Source organism: Pseudoliparis swirei, chromosome 7 (genome assembly GCF_029220125.1).
Source record: "Pseudoliparis swirei isolate HS2019 ecotype Mariana Trench chromosome 7, NWPU_hadal_v1, whole genome shotgun sequence".
Lineage (NCBI taxonomy): Eukaryota > Metazoa > Chordata > Actinopteri > Perciformes > Liparidae > Pseudoliparis > Pseudoliparis swirei.
Window position 1 is genome coordinate 5,023,873 of NC_079394.1, and position 19,691 is coordinate 5,043,563.

The following is a 19,691-nucleotide window of genomic DNA, read 5'->3' on the forward strand; positions in this document are numbered from 1 at the left end:
TCAGTTTGGCAAATGTTGTAGTTTTATTAATGTATCAATTTGTACAATGAATAACATGTATTTTCAATTTGTTGTCCTCCTTCAATACTGCCTGCTTTTCTTTTGCATGTTTTAGACCCTCCATATCAACATGTGCGTAAACAGATGCACGCGCTCAGTGTAAACATGAACTCTATACTATTGTACATGTTGTTCCTGTTTGTAAAGGCACAGTTCAAGTTTAATGCACAAGGACAATCCTCATATAACATTCTCTTCCGACTTGCAACAACACATAACTGGCAATCCACCGTGTGTTGAACGTGTAATCTATATAATTATAAAAAATAAATTAAGAGATTTCCCTATATGCTTCTTCTTAATGTATCATTCTTTAGCCAATTTCTTAATAATATGTAAAGATTGATTCACGAAGCAATACATGTCTCCCTGGATTTCGCAATCATCAAACTCATTCATATATAAAATAACAGAACTGTGGTGAAGTCTGGATGAAGAGACCTCAGATGAATTTCTTGAGTATCAACTGCTGCTAATGATGATGATGATGATGATATGCCAGCAGCTCTGTCTGACTGCCATCAGTTACCCTGTCTCTGCCCATCACACACAACGCCTGCCTTATGTAAGAGGGAGGAGACACACTCTTCACTTTATCTTATCTGACTTGCTGCCTGTGTGTGGAATCTAAGACAGGATGTCAGCTGAGATGAGTGGGCTGTATTTATGCTGTTGCTGTAAACACGGCAGTATAACTATCATGCATGAGAGCAGGCCCCTTCATTATATTTTGAATAAGAAGAGTTGCTTAGCTTGCTCAAAACAAATATTGAACACACGGGGCCAAATATTTTGATTCGCAAACATGGAACACAGTTGAGTGTCTTCAGGGAAATCCCTGAAGTCTTTACAGGGAAGTGTTGACACAATGCAGACGGGGCATATGCCGTAGTTTAGTGGAAACTAATGTAACACATGCAGTTTATCGTAAATACAGATTGACATTCTTGTAATGCAGCTTCTTGAGTGCATGTTATTCAAAGTAAGACGCACAGTCAACTCCAGGCATTTTTGACAATACACCGTAACTTCTGCAATCCAATAAGAATGATCACTACTGACATTTAATTAGCCTTGAAGTTTAGTTCTCACTAACATATTTCAGACCTATATTCAATTCAATTTATTTGTATAGCCCAATTTCACAAATTACAAATTTGTCTCGGAGTGCTTTATGTGCTATAAAGTGAGTGCTATATATGGTGAAGTTGTCTGTCCCATTGAAAGAAAACCGCAACACAAAAAGCAATTATGATAATATTACCCTGTAATGGTGTGAATATAATTAGATATAAATAATATGGAAACCACAGCCATCATTCAAATGTAGTATGGAGATATTCCAAAATATCAATTTGTGACATAACTGATGATAAATACGATACAAATAAATTCATGACGAAAGGATTTAGACTATACACTAAATCATTTTAGTTTCAATCGTTCAATCGCAGCGATATCATCTCAGTCCAGATAGGTTGCAGTTGATCCTCACATGATACAAACAATTTCCCCCTTTGAGGATAACGTGTGATGATGTTTTCTCACTGGCTGACCACCATCGCAGTGTTACTAACGCGGTACCTTTCGGCTCAGCCACGGCCGACAGGGACTGCCTGCCTGGCCTTTTCCAACCATCTCCACAGGGGAGCTCCCTGGAGGATGTGAGGCAGGTGTGATGCATGTTGTTGGGTGGAGTGTGTGTGTGTGTGTGTGTCATTGCATGGAGGGGGCACTTCCATCAGCAGGCTGCAGCTCACAGGTGCCTCTGGCTCAGCATCCGCTTACACCAGGAGTTTCACAGATGGACACCTCTCATTGCTGCAAAAGGCACAGTGGAACAACAAACTCAAACTCTGGGAAATATAACAAAATAAGCTTGCTTGTGATACAATTTTAAGGACAAAGTACTTCTTTGTCTAGAACTGATGGGCAACTTTAGTGTGCACTTTATCTTCAGTATTGATGTGAATCATTTCAGAAGTGCAGCTCACTTTGATACCCAGCCTCATATTTAGATGGATTAAGATAACACTTAGCTGAGGCAGTCATTTTCACTCTGCTGTCACTGCAGTTTTTATGGAAAATATGTGTGGGGGGGATAAAAGAAATGCTTTTCTATAAAAGGTCTTTGAATTAAGAAATCATATCAGGGTGCCTTTAATGTAAAATCCTCTTTATGTGCATTAACGGATAGTTTGTGTGCAACTTAAGATGCACCGTAAGCGACAAAATACCACGATAATTGGGTAAAGGATTACTATTTAGGGCAGGTCTTTCATTTTTCACTCCTTAATACTATATCTCGACACCCAAGAAAACAATTATTTCATCGGATTGTGGTCGCCATGGCAGTTAAGATATTCATTAGCTAGCCAAAAAGATGAATTGCCTAGGGTTGTATGGATAACAACGCGGGCAGTGTGGAAACAAAAGAAGGCAGATGTTGCATGAATTAACTGGTGCCATCACTTTAGAAATGATTGGGACTCCAATAAAGAGCTTTAACTAAAACAAAACGATATGGGGGGCCATTAAGGGCTTAAATGAGACGCACCTTGGGCTCAAGGTTGTGAGCCATCGTTACGACCTCAGCAGCTGGGCAGAGAGACCGCGCTCTACTCGACTGTGCTCCACGCAGGGTCACCGTTATGGAAGTGGGGGCTTTCTGCCCTACCGACACACAAACACAAGCGCTCAGCACGAACCGCTACACACCATAATACACCAGGAGTGAAAATTGACCTTTGACCTTTGTCAGAACCACCTTTTGGCTTCGTGGTCTGCAGACTTAAAACAAAAAGCTGGTTGTTGGACAATGAACACAATGAGAAGTATAAAAGACACAAACTACTTTGGATATTTAGTGAGGCGAGGGTGCAGTACAGTGAATAAAAACTGAGTCACACTAAAAGAAAAAGACAAACAGAAGCAATGAAAACATGAGTTTGATTCCAGTCTTTATTGTAACAGGAGAAAGCTTGGGTAATGCCGTGTGCTTTTCACCACATTTGTAAGAGGTTACCATTCAAACTCATGAACATTATAAGCAGGTGATTTGATGGAAGGTTTACAAAATGTTACGACACGAGGCAAACAAACATGACGTGAGAAACAAAATCTGACATACAAAGCAGAGATTGATTTCAGGCATCATATTAAAAGTTGGTCAACCAGACTCACACTGGTTTTAACTTAATTCACAATTATTCTGTATCAAATGATTTCATACTTATTTTACACACACGCACACAAGCGCACACACACACACACACACACATACAAACACACATGGTTGTTTACTGCGGCCTCCTCCCTGGCCGACAGATGTCCTGATCTAGCGTTTCCAAAGCAAAGGGTAAATGACCTCTGAGCATTCAACGTGGCCGCCGTGTTTTGGCAGTTCGGGACGTACCGGCGGTCTGATTGTTGATGTGCGCCAAGGCGGGCAAGCTGCTGGCAAGCTTGGCCAGCCCGCCATTCGTGAGCAACTGGTGGATGGCGGTGGTTTTGGCCACTCCCCCTGTGGTGACCACGGGCAACGCACGGAGCAGAGGACTGTTGCCGGTACAGACGGCGCTCAGGACCTGACCCTGGAGCTTGCCACAGACCGCCTGACGGTGGAGGAGAAGACAAACAAATAGTTTAAGGTCTTATCCAACAAGAGACTTTGGATGAACTTCATCTTCTACTCCCGGTAGTAAACTCTTGTGAGAGTCGGCTCCCGCTGTGCACAAATTACATCGGGTTGACATTTTATTAGGAACGCTCAGATAATACAGAGTTGTGTTTCTTCTACTTGTTGATATAAATGTAGAGGGCAAAATATTTGAAAAGTAATTGCCCCTGTCAAATGAATAGATTAATATTTTTTAAACCCTACGAATCTTTTCTCCATGTGAAACAAAATTATAGAAAGTGTGTTTACGTGACCTAGTACCAACAATATCAAAGATATCTGTTCAATAAATCTGAAACGTGGTGTGTGTGGAGCCACAGTCCTATAGCTCGGTTTCATACACTTTTTTAAATATTTAAAACAATTTTGTAACTACACTTCAAATATACCGTTTCCCTGTGAAGCTAAAGACGCTCTAACTTCCACAGCTCTTGTACGAGGTAAACCCTCATTGGTCATTTGTTATTGGCAGCAGAAGAATATCATTAAAGCTTAATGCCCTAGGCCAGGGGTCGGGAACCTATGGCTCGCGAGCCATATATGGCTCCCAGACAATTTTGAGTTGAAAAAAAAAAATCTCCGCCCGCCCCCCTGTAATTTTCTCTATAGCGTCAGATTACAGAAGTAATTTAAGGTCCTTTTTTAAAGACGTCTTTGTTCTTTTATTAAACTAAACGTCTGTTATTGATCGTCTCCAACCAGCAGCATATTAAAAATACTATATGGCTCTCAATGAAATATATTAGAAATATTTGGCTTTTATGGCTCTCCCATCAAAAAGGTTCCTGACCCCTGACCTAGGCTATGAGTCAACTCGCCTCTTTAGGCGCACCTTAAATGAAACTAAGTTGTGCAACTTGTGGTTTTGTTATTCGTACAGTTCACACGCTGAACTTCCATTGTGGCCATTCCCACGTGTATGCCATGCAACGAGAGGTACCTGGGTGCTGCCTGTATTGGCTGATGTGGCGGCCAAGCTAGGAGCTTTGGTGATTATCTCCTGAAGATTGAAACTTAGGCCTCGTAGTAGACTGCTGGCGGAAGGCGCTACACACAAACGGAAAGAAAAGTAATCAAGGGAGCTGATACGGCATAGATCCTATCTGCCTGATGGATCATCGAGGTCTGGGTCGTGGAATTCCTGCTACCGACAACGCCACTGTCCTGTTGAGACTCCGCCCACTGTTGAGACTCCGCCCACTTCCGACATCTGCCTGATGGATCGTGGAGGTCTCCATCGTGGAATATGCCTACTATGAGCTATTCATACACTGTCATATTCATTGAATATATTTTAACTCTAAATCTGTCCTTCTGTACACATTACATCTATTACATCTGTCCATCCTGGAGAGGGATCCTTCTCTGTTGCTCTCCTGAAGGTTTCTTCCCTTTTTTTCCCCCTGAAGGGTTATTTGGGAGTTTTTCCTGATCCGATGTGAGGTTTTGGGGCAGGGATGTCTATGTGTACAGATTGTAAAGCACTCCGAGACAAATTTGTAATTTGAGAAATTGGGCTATACAAATAAACTGAATTGAATTGAATTGATATTTGAATGAAATATGAATAACTCCTTGTACAAACTGCTCCCCCAGGCCAAAAACTAGATGGCCACCAACACACACAGACAGGCAACATGAGAGTCATGTCCAAATGGTAAGGGTCGGGACAGCGTTGGCGTGAGAGGGAATCAATGATGATGTTTGCTTAAATATGTGGTCCTCACACACTGTCGGTCTCTTCCAGTGTTCAAAACTGTTTCTCACTCTACGGAGTGGTTGGAACGGCACTGTGTGTTGAGGTAACTGTGCTGCGATTAGCTGCACAGTTCCGAGTACAAACAGGCGTGCAGGACAGGACAGAGATACCTGATACGGCAGTAGCCGGAGCTTGCGCTTGGACTGGTGTGGAGGACCCTGACACCATGCAAGGTTGCACGCTGTTGAATGAGCTGGAGCCTGGGGACAGGGCAGCAGATACCTCTGAGAGACTACCAGACCTGCAGTGACACACATAACCACCACTCAGGAGCTACCCCAGCAAGTGAAGATTGGCCATCAGTCAGCTCCCACACTAAACCACTCATCAATTCCTCTGCACCAGACACACTCTTGTCCAAAAGGGCGGGAGTGTGGGTTGTGGGTGTCGGCATTCTAACGGGTTTCGGCGCTCTATGTCCCGAAGGTGCCTGCGCCAGGGCGGGCTGGCTTACCGCTGGCCTGTGAGAAGTCCAGTGAGCTCCTTGGCTCCAGCCACAGCCTGTCCCACTGTCACTCTTAAGGGCTTCCCGGAGACACCCACTGCACGGAAAAGGGATCACATCATGACTTCAGAGGGCCGCTTTAGGAAAAGGCTGAAACAATTGCCAAGCACATCTCGCTCGTCACGCATGACAGGTACCATACTTTTTCAAGAATAAATAGTGTTCAAAGGTCCGTTTACTGAAGCATATTTCACATCAAACAAAAACATTGTCCTCACTCTGTCATCTCACACTCGGTATATAAAAGGTGAGCTGCCAAAATCTCTCTCCAATTCTAGCTCGTCTACTACTGATTTTATCAAATCACAAAACAGAAATGTTTTCTCAATGTTTAAAGAAAACAGAAGAAATGATCGACAGCTTATATCAAACTAATGCGTCTAGAGTCCCATATGTATTATAAACACCAGGTGTTGTACCTTCCTGTGCAGCAGGGCTGATGGTGCCCCCCCCTGCTGACTCGCTTTGGGAAACAATGGTGACCTTGATCTTTGCTCTCTTGGTGGCTTTGCTTGGCGTGGGACTCGGCGCCTGCCTCCTCCTGCCATGGGACCTCAGTTCATCTCGGTCCAGGCCTTCCACCTGATCACTGGTCACTGGCACTGCACCACACACAAAAACACAGATATTGAGCAGACTGCTGAGGCGACTTTGACCTGGGCTGTTTGCCCCTTTGTTAACCCCAACATTGATATTACATCTTGCCTGTCTGTTATATAAACCGGGGCACTTTTTTTTTATTTTTTTACAGCAATATAAAATCTACTATTCTGAGTTTAAGAAATATACAAATTCAAAGCATGGCATTTAGTGAGGCGCCAGTGCAGTATTCCAGTGTGACATTTATATTCTATTTGGGCAATGGAAACCAGAAAAGGAGTGAAAGGAGTGGAAAGAGAGAGGAAATGGATAGACACTCACCAAAAATACAAGGAGGGGTGCCAGGAGGAAGATTTTTCCTCACAAGCATGTTTTGTTTCATAAAAGCAGCGAACTGAGCTGGAATGAAGGAAGGAAAAAAAGGCGGAAAAGAAAGATGTAGGAAGAGAAGAGACACCGGATGAGGACAATATTTCAGTCACTTTCTGTCTTGCCCTAACAAATGTTGTGACGTGCAATCTGTTGGAGCCATAATGTAGTTGTTTTGCTTTCTTTTATCTTTGAGGAAACACAGGTTGAATTTGGACATGCAGTTCCTACACTGAACACAGGGTGGCACCGTAACCTGATAGAACGGTAAGTGCCTGATAATGAGACCAAAGTGTGCAGATAGGGAGCCAACAGGTTCTGACCATGGCGGTGTCATGGTGATCGTGTCAATTGGATGCATGTTGGTTGTGTCTTACAGGGTTCTTACACATTTTGACCAATGGATTTCCAGGACTTTTCCATGACTTTAAACCAAATGTCCATGACCAAAATGAAATCTCGGTATAAACATGAAAAATGTAGAAAATGTTGCGTATTGAGAGCGTACGCCGGCTTATATTTTGAGCGTCTTTCTTTAAATAAACATATTAATTATTTCAAACTCGGCGTAAATGAGCATGTAATTATAAAAAATTTCCATGACTTTTCCAAAACTTTTATGATTTAAGTTTTTTCCATGACTTTTCCAGGCCTGGAAATGACCATTTTAAAATTCCATGACTTTTTCAGGTTTTCCATGAACGTACAAACCCTGGTCTTATCTCGTCTTGAGCTGTTACCAAGCATGTACGATTAGAGATGTGTTAATGTCACTACACAATCCCGTAACTTGTTTTTATTTGAAATAATTTTCACATCTCCCAAAAAAAAAACGTCGACTGTGCTTCAGCAGAAGTTGAGCTTGAATGACTCATCGTAAAACAAGTTCACAGAAACAAGAGGAGCGAGATCGAGAGGTACCAAGGATTGCCGTGCATGTGAACATGAACATGACTGTTTTCAATGCATCCAAAATGTTTTGTGGTGGTGAACTGACCTTGAGCCTGCTTAGGCGTTAGTACTGTGCCAGAGCGTTGCATGTGTGTCTTGAGGAGCTGCGTGGCTGTAATCAGACTGGACTTCTGTGCTGGAGAGAGACCAGACATCTTAGGTTTTGGACTTGAAGTGGGACTACTACAGACGCTAGACAGATCCTGAGGACACAGTGTAGAGGAGGGACACCTGCTGAGTCATGATTCATTAGTGTCAACCTTTTGCATATAATATTCATGACAAACTTAACCTAAATTAAAATGTAGCCAGCTCAAATGACAAACGGATATTAGAGTTTCTTCCAAATGCAGTTTCCGAAATTTTACATGCATATTTCTAAATATTAATATTGTACATATTCTTTAAATTTTGTAACTCTAGTCAATGGAGGAAGTGAAAAGCACCTACTGAGCACCAAGCTGTCCTTTTGTTCCAGACAAAAAAGAATGAGATTACATCACTTCCTTTTGATAAAGACAAAATTAAGTCCAATAATTTCTTTTTTTGTTAACAGTCTAAAAGTGTCACAATTCTGGGTTTAAAAAGCATACCAAACAATCATTAAACAAGATGCAACTCTAGTCAATTATTATACCATGAAGAAATATAAATATTAAAAATACTATCTTAATTATTGTTATAGTAAATCAATAATCCGATGCAGCTCTTGGTCTTGGTAATTGCAGCACCCGTTAACTGACCTCTGAACCTGAAGGTGAGATGGGAACTCTAAGTGCAGGCGAGGACGGTCGTCCTCTTTCCATGTCAAAGGGAAGCTCCCGCCGAGGCCTTTTCTTCTTCTCCGTGTCCAGGTCCCTCATCTCCCCTGAGCCATGGCCGTGGCCCTCCGCCCGTGTGAGAACACCTGACAAGAAGTCAGCTATCTCATCCTGCAGATCGGTCATGAGAAGAAAAAAAGCCTTTGTTGTAATATCAACATCATAGGCATTTCTTTTTGCAGAGGATGAAAAACTCTCCTGATTTAACATGTCCAGTTATAAAGACCAACCTGAACGCACCGGTCTACCATGGTCTGCGTTAGTCCCTCTGATTTCATCTTTGCCGAATTGATTCTGTGGAGGAAGAACATTTTGTAATACTACTAAAATCATTATGCTCAGCTAGAAAGAATATAAGATATCCTCTTAATTTATTATTATTATTCTCCTCGTTAAACTGAAACTTTAGTCCAAAGTTGTGACTGACCTGAGGTTGTCGTCTGATCCTCCCACCACCACCATGCTGTTATCTGCCCTCAGCTTCTCTCTGAACTCCTCCATGCCCTCTATGCTACACTGCAGAGCATTCTGACCGACCACAAACAGCACTGGGGTCTTCATGTCCAGCAGCGGGTCATCCACATCCTGCAAACCAGTACAACTACTGACTTGAAGCTAAAGGTCAGTTTTTCTTTGTAAAAACTGATTAATAAAAATAAATGGAAGATACTGTGTCCGGTCTTACCCCTCTTGGTCCGTTGACTGTAAGCAGGGGGAAGCCGAGACACACGACAGCGGTCAGATACTCCATAAGAGATACCTGTAACGAATCAGGATATAATTATTTTAAAAAGGATTTATAAGATTTTTTTTATGTGTTAAAATGACTTGGCTTCACATTATATAACAATGATAAATTATAAGAAGTCTTACATGACAGGCGATGAGAGCACCAGCGTTCCAGCCAACCAAGATAATGGGTTTGTGGGGGAAGTGACTGTGAACCTGGTGGGTAAACGTATGACATTATACATGTGCACACAAAATAACATAACATAATCTGTATTCTACATGGAGATGCTTTCCCCCCCCCCCATGTTGCCTTCACAGACATGACGTGTTAAGATAAACAGCTGAGACGAGATCATTATAATTTTAACACAATTTGTCTAGTAGGTAAGTATTTGTTTGATGTGCACATACTGAGCATTGCCAGTAAATAATGCACACCAAACAGTACCGTGTGATAAGAAACTTAAAGACGGCTATCTTTCATGCAATGAATGCCATAGTGAATATACACATTAGAAACTAATCAACTCCAAAACACCACATCACCATCACACAGCAACTAGTCATACAAGTAGAAAATAAAAACAGACGTCCTACCTCCATGACCTTGGCTCTGACGGTGCCCAGCATGTGCTCCAAGCACTGTGTGATGCCAATATTGGCTCCGCTGTTCACGTGACTGTGCACTGGAATGACCTGATGTGGAAACAGCTATTAGACAATGTTCTGGCAACATTGAAACCCAAATTCAGAATAATAATATATTTATTATATATATATTTTGTATATATTTATTATATATATTTTTATTTATTTATTATTATATATATATTTTGTATATATTTATGATATATATTTTTTTCAATTTATTATTATATAATATATATATATATATATAGAATTGAATGAGAATTCAGACCTTTCCCAAACACGAGAGTTGCGACTGCCAGAATCTCATTCGCCTTGAAGTAGAGAGGGCGGGGTTGGTTGGGCTTGATGGTGCAATTAAGATGAGCGGCGAGCCAGGAAGTTTGCTCTGAATCGATATGAAAACAGAGATTTGGTCTTAAATTGTTACAGATCACAAAGAACAAAGTAAATCACAAAATGGTACGACAATGCTTTCTATTAACTTAGTAGCATTACCGGTTTGTTTTGAGACAGGACTCCTACAGCCGGGTCCCAGGGACGTTTCAAGAGCAGTGACAGGGCCTCTGCACTCGGAGTGCCAGTCTTTGCTGTTGTCAGCAACATTCTGTCGATCAGCAACGGCAACTTCCAAGAAACAAAGAGGAATAACAACGAATCCAGAATCACAAATCGTACAAATACTGGTGCAGACATCTGACAGTAACTATCGAGCAATCCTTAAACTGTATTCAATTACACACTGCACACCTTGCTTTTGAGAGTCTGCAGCACATCCAGGTAAGCAGCAAGCATAGCGAGACTTAAGGATTCGATCATGGTCGTGTGTAACCACTGCGTCAGTTTGCTATCCCAGTTCACGCTGGCTAATGCATGTCGCACCTTCCTGGCGCACTTGTCCACGGCTATTCTCCGCAAGATTGGCTCATTGGACGCCTAAGAGAAATAACACCAATGAAAGCAATTTACAAATGGCTTTAGTCGCACTTCACGGATGACGATTTGAAATAACCCTGCTGGTACTTTTCAAATGTTGATATATGGTCCACGTGCTCAAGATTATTTATTTTTTAAACAAACTATAGACATCGGAAAAACAGAATGTTTGTTCATAAAATATCGACATTATACAAATTATTATTAATCTACTCTTAATTGAGGGTCTATCACAAGAAAAAACCTTGTGTCTGGACACTAAAAGCACTCACACTGGTTTGTACATGTTCTTCTCTCTGGAAAAATGATACGTTACTCCCAACAGGTACTGTTTTGCAACAGCCTTCGAGTTACAGCTGTAGGGTGTACGATAGATCAAAATGATCTAGCGACGATCCAATAAACAGTAACATACAGGACTGTCTCAGAAAATTAGAATATTGTGATAAAGTTCTTTATTTTCTGTAATGCAATTAAAAAAACAAAAATGTCATGCATTCTGGATTCATTACAAATCAACTGAAATATTGCAAGCCTTTTATTCTTTTAATATTGCTGATTATGGCTTACAGCTTAAGAAAACTCTAAAATCCTATCTCATAAAATTTTAATATTTCCTCAGACCAAGTAAAAAAAAAGATTTATAACAGCTGAGTGTTTGTCAAGGCTCAGGAAACCCTTGCAGGTGTTTCGAGTTAATTAGACAATTCAAGTGATTTGTTTAATACCCTACTAGTATACTTTTTCATGATATTCTAATATTTAGAGATAGGATATTTGAGTTTTCTTAAGCTGTAAGCCATAATCAGCAATAAATCAGAATAAAAGGCTTGCAATATTTCAGTTGATTTGTAATGAATCCAGAATGCATGACAATTTTTTTTTTTAATTGCATTACAGAAAATAAAGAACTTCATCACAATATTCTAATTTTCTGAGACAGTCCTGTAAGCTATATTGACTTTATAGAGTCCAAACAGTCATTTATACACAGTATATTCTATTTAACAGAGCATTTTTCATCAAACAAGTGGGAAAGCAAACGCACTGTTGCAAATATAACATTGCATGTATGCACAATAACTGTAGATTTCAGAGATCAATAACGTTTTCAATCCAGTGATCACAAATGTGCTGAAAAACTGTATTTAAAGCTCTTGAGAAGATATTCATAACTTACATTTTCATTGGCCAGCCGGGCCAGCCTTTCAGCTTGTAGAGCTTTAAGGACTTTATTGAACAGTTTGTTCTGGGCCACTGACCATCCAGTCCTGAAACAAGTTTAAAAAAATGCAATGTAACTTATATACTTTCAACATCGTCTGGATGGACACAAGTGTCAAGTAGAGGATAAATAAACAGCTCCAGATGATTACTTGTTTACATGTTCCTCCCAGTCATCAGGGGGTGGAGGACTCTCAGCGACCGTGCGAGCAAACAGAACGTGACGCTCGCACTCCTTCATCACACTAAGAGCTTTCTGATTATCATAGAGAGGAACCGGTGGCGATGTCACGGTCTCCACATCTAACAGAGAATCCGCATCTCTGCAGACAAAGAAAAGAAAATATCAAGTTACTACGATTTAGAAAATAGCTAAGTGATCAAACTGATCACTCGTGAATTCATTTCAGATACAAATTATGGAAAGTGTGAGTGTTCTGACTTACGACAAGGCTTCGGTTTGGCGACGAGGGGTAACAAACAGCGTCCTTGTGGGCCGGGCACTGCTGGCATCTGGGTGGGCGTTCCATGGTTTGGCATAGCTGTGGTCCAGAAACACCAGATCCAACTCTCTTTCATGAGCCGACAGCTGGAAAAGCAAGGATGTGCCCATCTTCCGAGCTGATATCTGAAAGTCCTTATCCCCACCACGATGCATCGTCTTCCTGGGCCCCAAAGGGCCCCGGGAAGAGCTTAACAACTTCAGATTGTTTCAGAACAAACTAGAAAAGGAGGCAAAATGTATTATTTGCAAAAAATATATTTTACTGCCTTTCCACAATGAATTTAAGGGGCAGTAATACAAAGCAGAAATATCTATGTTGGCATAATCTAGCGCTGAAGAGTTATGTGGCAGCAATATATGAAAGATTAGTTATTTACACAACATTTAAAACTGTTCAAGCTTCTACTTGAACACGTTAATATTGTATTGCTTCCGATATTTGGGTTGTGACTTGAAACAAGATAATTGATGTTACCGTGGACTCTTGTAAAGCTATTTTAATTTAATCATGTGACGTTATCGACTGAACAACTCCGAGGAAATAACCGTAAGATGAAATATCACGAGAATAATATTACGATCAAACATGCTGTCGCTTTGTCCTCGGTAAGCGACACCCATCATGACAATAACACAGATATTATATATGCCCTATTTCATGTTGAATATACCGTATAAACCATTCCTGTGTCTTGTTAATAACAGCTTTACGTGGCAGTTGACCAATATGTAATATTGATCATAAAGGGACTAAATACCATCATGGGCTGGCCTGGCACGCTAACGTTAGCACAGCAAGCTAAACGCTACCGTAATGGCGCTGTCGCCGTGTCTTCTGCTCACCTTTTCACATTAATAGTCAATGTCTGTCGAGATGGTTCAAATTCTGATTTTGAGCCGAACAAAACCAAATAAATCCGTATTTATATGCTTATTCTAGATATTATAAACCTGAAATATTCAGTACGCAAAAGCCTCACTTCCTTTTGTTGTGCGATGTGTTGCCATGTTGCGCTCCACAACCCCCTTTTTCAATGGCTTCAAACGAAAAGGGTCAGTCATGCCCACACTTCAAGAAAACTGGCAACCCCGTTTGTGGCGCGTCAGTGAGAGATCCACAACATGGAGTGGAGTCTGCATAATTCACTCCCTTTACAAGAATACTCGATGTTATTGATCGAACAATATGAATATAATGTCGGTGAATTACCGCGTCGCTGTTTCATTGCATGATTGAAAGGCCCTTTTCTACTTTATTGAAGTAGTTATTGATAGTTGAGGTATTTTACCCGATTATTTTGAGAATATATTGTGTACAAAATTAACATAATACAATTATAGCATAGTCAATCCATATGACATCAAGTATACATATAATGAAAGTAGTAATTGCACTAATAATACCATAACTAATATAATTAATTAATAATTAGTGACGTGATTAGTGATATATCCCTATACATTTGTTGGGCAGAGATTTGATCTGCATTTTTGGAATTATTTTCACATCGGGCTAGGAAGGAAAGCCTGATTGTGGCAGACAAGAAATTGAACGAATGATGAAATATGATCTGTCGGATTATGAGTGATTTTTAGGACCATGGGTATCACGGTTTGGACTCGAGGTTTGAGTGAAACAAAAAAACAAAAATGTACGGAGAGAAAAAAGGTTCAACATAAAAACTCACTAGTTTGTAGGTAACACATTTGGAGCCCAGCATTTGACCAATAGTCTTTCTTCTCATCTTGGCCCTTTGACCTCTTCTGTACCATTCAAAGCAGGATTTAAGTGTGACAAAACAATCAACGATGTATGATATACTGCCATCTACTGGTAGAAAGGGAAACTATTTACTCTGCGTCTCCTCATACAAGCTCTGCTGTGTTCACTCAAGACACCAATGAGGGGGACATATAAATATGATGCTAACAGCAACAACTCTTCACACACATTACCTTGATTAAACTATATTGTAACGGACTGAGGGACATGTGATGTTAACCTGTTTTGTTATAAGTGTTATTATCTTTACAGGAAGAAGTTGCAGCTGCCTTTTTTTTGTCGCCACGCTACATCCACGTTGTTTGATGAAACCTTAAGCTTTTATAGCTACGGTCTTTTGATTGTTCTGACCACAATTCTAAACTGAAAACACCTACGGTAATAAACATAATAATAAACATTTTAAGAACAATAGGTCCTCCGCTCTGACTAAGTCAGTCACAAACAATGAGACTGTTGCAGGTGAGGGCAACACGTGGACCCAAAAGCAGCACAAGGGAATCAGATTCTGGTTTAGTTTCAAACAAAGGTTTGTTTAATGCAGCCGAGCAGAACCACAGTCTGACAAAACAATCTGACACTTTCAAGTAAACCAGATTGCTCCATCAGACAAAAAACAAACATGGCAGTACAGGCTTTTCGCCAAATATTTATTAATGTATTAGTAGGCCTATATGTGAAGTTCTCAATGAAGTTCTTGAAATATAAGAAATCTTCATTTCCCCCTGCGCCCCACCTGTAATACCACTAGAGGGGCGCATCTCACAGTTTGGAAATACTAGTTCAGAGCATGTTTAGAGGTTCCCCATCCCCCGCTGACCTCATGCATTGATCAGGAAGGGATCAGCAATAAACAAATCATATGACATCTGATCGGTCTCTTCTTAATTTGCCTTTATGTCAAAATAAGACTTTTGAAAGGGCTCAATTTAGATGGATGAAAGCATTCTAGTTTGAATTAGTTAAGCCACATTGGCAGAACTTGGCGTCATAGTATGTTAAATAAATTTCATACACGAGACAAAGAAAGAGATCTTGAGCTTGATTGTAAGTGTTTCTATTCAAAGTATATGTTTTTCTATACTTGGGTTTTACAGTTTGTTTACATGCTTGTTACAGCTGTGGAAGTCCAGAGCGGATTAGAATTCAGGAGATGTTTCAACATTTAAAGCAAACACTAAATTCATTCAAATTAATTTTTTTTAAAGAATGGGAATCTGACTTTCTCAGACTCGGAATGAATTATTTCTTCAGGTCACGTGATGCTTAAATCTGTTGTGCCTGTTTAGTCTGCCAGAATGTTGAGTAGCACCAACATATTTATTTTCACTACAAAAGAGTTATGTAAAACTAATAACTAAAATGAACTACTAATAACAGTATTAAATGACGAGACTCCAAACGGTGTGTTGAATCTTAAAATTAACCTGAGCTATTGGGGAAAAAAAGACTTTTACATTGTATGTTGGTCTGTGAACAAAGTTATTTGTTGTGTTGAACTGGAGTGACCTCTTCCAAGCAACGGCCTCGTTTTTCTTTCCCCCTTATTTAATTCCAAAGGTCCCTGCAGACACACTATTTATAAGACAGAGCCCTTCATTAAAAGTGCAGTTGCCTTTATCTTAATCTTTCGAAACAAGTCAAGCACGTTTGAATCCCAATATGGTGAGTATAAAATGATTTAGTTGTGAAATTGTTTGTCGGTATAGCTATATTTGTGTTTGAAGGGATAAAGTAGATCATGGAGGGGAAGAGAGTTGATAAATGTGTGGTTCGCTAGTGAATAAAGTGTCTCGGAATGAGCTTTGACTTGTTTTATGGCATGGACATCAAGTCATGTTTGTCAATTATGTACATCATTAATTTGTGTTTTAGAGATTTTATCATGAATGTATAAAGAGTTACACCAGTGTTGCTCAGTTCTTCTAAGCGCATGAGCAAAGATAAGTTGATGATACTTTCACATCTTGTTCACCAAGATGTTCTTCACAAATGAACACCCCCTTTATGATTTTTGAAGCATGAATGCAAATGCCAGAGGTGAAAAACTATAAGCTTTTCAACAAACTACACCAAGATCAAATGAGCGCGAATATAAACACAACGAGGCTGTGAAGAGGGACGAGTCAGTCGACGACATTTGGATTCTCATTTAGATAAATATTAGCAACCGTTTAAAAACATGCGAAAGCTTCCAAATTCACCAGAAGGATATTTACTGACATATTTTATATCATTGAACAAAACATAACAAATATTTTAAGCTTGTTTTAGTTCACCAGAAACTTTATTTCAGGCATGAAACAAAAAACCTAATGACTTGTCGACAAGAGAACCTGAAGTGCAGGTTTTAGGGCTCATTCCTGCACCACTCGATACATATCGGACAGGAATCAGTGCGATCAACTAAATGTTAAATATGTGATGTTTGTTTCCATTTTTACATGAAGAAATATTTGGCTCTGGCTTTGCTGCTCTGCGCTCTGGCGTCAATGGCAAATGCTCAATGCTACCGGAAAGCCGTGACACCAGGTAAAGACACAATCCCACATACAGTGTATTTGTGGTGCATACACATCTGTTTTGAAAGATAATTAGCATTTTTCTTTGCACCCACAGGCATGACCCAATGTCAGGACGATGACGATAAGACATGGCATGCAATGGGATCTTCTTGGAGAAACAGTAAATGTATGGACTGTAGCTGCAATGGCTGTTGCTCTGGGTGTGTAAACAAATCACAACATTGAAGTTTTTTAATTCGTACAAAAAAACACACACAAAGAAACGTAGATATTCTACTGTTTGCTGTGTATTTGCAGGTATTCAACACCCCGGAACTTCCCTGATGACTGTGTGTCCGTTTTGGACTTGAAGGCTTGTGAATACATCGTGCACAAGAGAAACGACCCGACCGTCCTATGTCCAATCTTTGCAGCAGTAGGAAAGTGATGGAGTAGTCTGAATGTCTGAAGTACGGCATGCAGATGTGATCCCTCACTGGCTTCTCACCAGCGAGCGTGTTTTGTGTGTTGAAACACACGACCAAGCAGAAAGCAGCTGCCAGAAATGGGAAATAAAATCCTGCGACAAATTCAATTTCAATTGAATAAATATATAAAAAACATTTCTTCTGTATTTATTGTATGAGAAAGAAAATCATTTCCAAAAAGGAAAACACAAACCATGTTCAAGAGGCTCTTCACTGATTTTAAACAGTTTGCTTAGAATCTGTCCTTTATTTTTTTACATTACATTACATGTCATTTAGCAGACGCTTTTATCCAAAGCGACTTACAATAAGTGCATTTCAACCTAGAGTATAAACTAAGAACAACAAGAATACAGGAAGTAACATTTCCTCAACATAGTCGAACTACAAAAGTACCATAAGTAAGTGCTATTTAAGTGCCACTGAAGTGCTAATCTGTGTTTTAATCCAGATATAGTCGGAAAAGGTGTGTTTTCAGTCTCCGGCGGAAGATGTAGAGACTTTCTGCTGTCCTGATGTCAGTGGGGAGCTTTATTTGTGTTTGCACACCAATTAAACCAGATGTTACTGGAAGTTATTACAGATAACTTAGTTTAACTTAGTCATGCTGTTGTTGGTGCCGAATAAAGGAAATAATTAACTTTGTCCTTGAGAAAGAGTAATGCATGTGTGATATCTCACTGTTGAAGCACAGTTGGAACACACAACTAAGTTATAGTGTGCAAAGTTGTTCACGATTGTTTTACTTTTCCGACTTGTATTGTTTCTTTCTGGTTTTTGCATATTGTAAGAATGCAGGAACACATTCAATGAGACTTATGTTCATGAATCTATAAATTCAGAGTATGTTGAGAGGTTCCCCATCCCCCCACTGACATCATGCATTGATTAGGAAGGGATCAGCAATAAACAAATCATATGAAACATTTTTAATTTGCCTTTATGGCAAAATAAGACTACTCTGACAGTAAAAGGGCTCAATTTTGACGGATGACAGCATTCTAGTTTGAATTAGTTTAGCCACATTTGCTGAACTTAGCGTCATAGTATGTTAAATATATTTCATACACGAGACAAAGAAAGAGATCTTGAACTGGATTTTAAGTGTTTCTATTTAAAGTTCTATGTTTTTCTTCATTTAGTTTTCAAAGTTTGTTTACATATGTGCTTGTTACGGCAGTGAAAGTCCAGAGCTGATAAGAATTAAAAAGATGTTTCAACATTTAAAGCAAACACTGAATTAACTTGAATGATCTCTTCAGGTCCTCCGTGATTTGCAAAAAACAGTTTTCACTTTGTCATTATGGGTTTTTGTGTGTAGAATGTTGAGGAAAATAATGAATTTAATCCATTTTGGAATAAGGCTGTAACATAACAACATGTGGAAAAAATGAAGCGCTGTGAATACTTTCCGGATGCACTGTAAATCTGCACTATTTTAAAAAATGGGTTAATCTTTGTTCACACTTTGTTTTATACTTTATATGTTGTTGTATTTAGCAGATACAAACAGTATCGCGACCTCTTCCAGGAAAGTGCCCCCCCCCCCCCCACACACACACACACACTTATTTAGTTCCAAAGGTCCCTGCAGAGAGAAAAAGACTAAGCCCTTCATTAAAGGACAGTTCCCTGTATTTGAGCTTCTTAACCTAAACACAATGCAAACTGACTTTGGTGGGTTTTTAAGTGGTTGAGTTGTGAATTCTGGTAACTAATGTTTGTTGGCAGCTGTTTTTGTGTGTTGATGGGATAACATTTTTTACAAGTTTTTTCTTATTATCTTTATTTAAAAGTACTGTCTGTTATTGGAGGTTAATGTGCTTGTTATAAAATGTGAGGTTTGCTTGTGAAGTTCTAATATAGTTTTGACTTGGATCAGATTGTGTCCGTAGTCCTTCAGTCCTTCCTCTGGTGCCATTGGTCCAACCACCTAATAATTTGAATTACGGTAGTCTGAAAAATGGCCCATTTGTCCAACAGCCGGTTATCCTGAACACAAACGCCCATTGTTAAAAACATACAATGAATAACTTAAGGAGGAAGACAACAACAAAAAGTAACAGAGGTGTAGAATATATTTGTGATAGAATTACATGTTTTCTTGAATAGAAAAATATAAAGAAA

The 19,691-nt window shown here is 39.7% G+C and overlaps 1 protein-coding gene across 8 annotated transcripts; it reads right to left on the reverse strand.

Annotated features, from left to right (window-relative positions):
• kansl3 (KAT8 regulatory NSL complex subunit 3) lies at nucleotides 1-13,781 on the reverse strand. 8 transcript variants are annotated; one of them, XM_056418568.1, is made up of 23 exons: nucleotides 13,633-13,781; nucleotides 12,731-13,006; nucleotides 12,437-12,607; nucleotides 12,241-12,331; nucleotides 10,875-11,060; nucleotides 10,623-10,751; nucleotides 10,396-10,512; nucleotides 10,074-10,172; nucleotides 9,618-9,689; nucleotides 9,430-9,504; nucleotides 9,172-9,329; nucleotides 8,975-9,038; nucleotides 8,667-8,855; nucleotides 8,374-8,389; nucleotides 7,970-8,059; nucleotides 6,925-7,002; nucleotides 6,423-6,605; nucleotides 5,953-6,040; nucleotides 5,609-5,739; nucleotides 4,680-4,786; nucleotides 3,476-3,674; nucleotides 2,618-2,733; nucleotides 1-1,881 (listed from the first exon to the last, which is right to left on the reverse strand). In XM_056418568.1, the coding sequence occupies exons 2-23, from the start codon at nucleotides 12,940-12,942 to the stop codon at nucleotides 1,876-1,878; spliced, it is 2,577 nt and encodes an 858-aa protein (XP_056274543.1). In that variant the 5' UTR covers nucleotides 12,943-13,006; nucleotides 13,633-13,781; the 3' UTR covers nucleotides 1-1,875. The 8 variants fall into 8 exon arrangements, 7 of the variants coding, with proteins under 7 accessions (XP_056274543.1, XP_056274542.1, XP_056274544.1 ...); XR_008832250.1 differs by lacking the exon at nucleotides 8,374-8,389 and having other exon boundaries at nucleotides 2,618-2,728; nucleotides 7,970-8,126; XM_056418567.1 differs by lacking the exon at nucleotides 8,374-8,389 and having other exon boundaries at nucleotides 7,970-8,126; nucleotides 13,641-13,781.
• Between the last annotated feature and the right edge of the window lie 5,910 nt (nucleotides 13,782-19,691).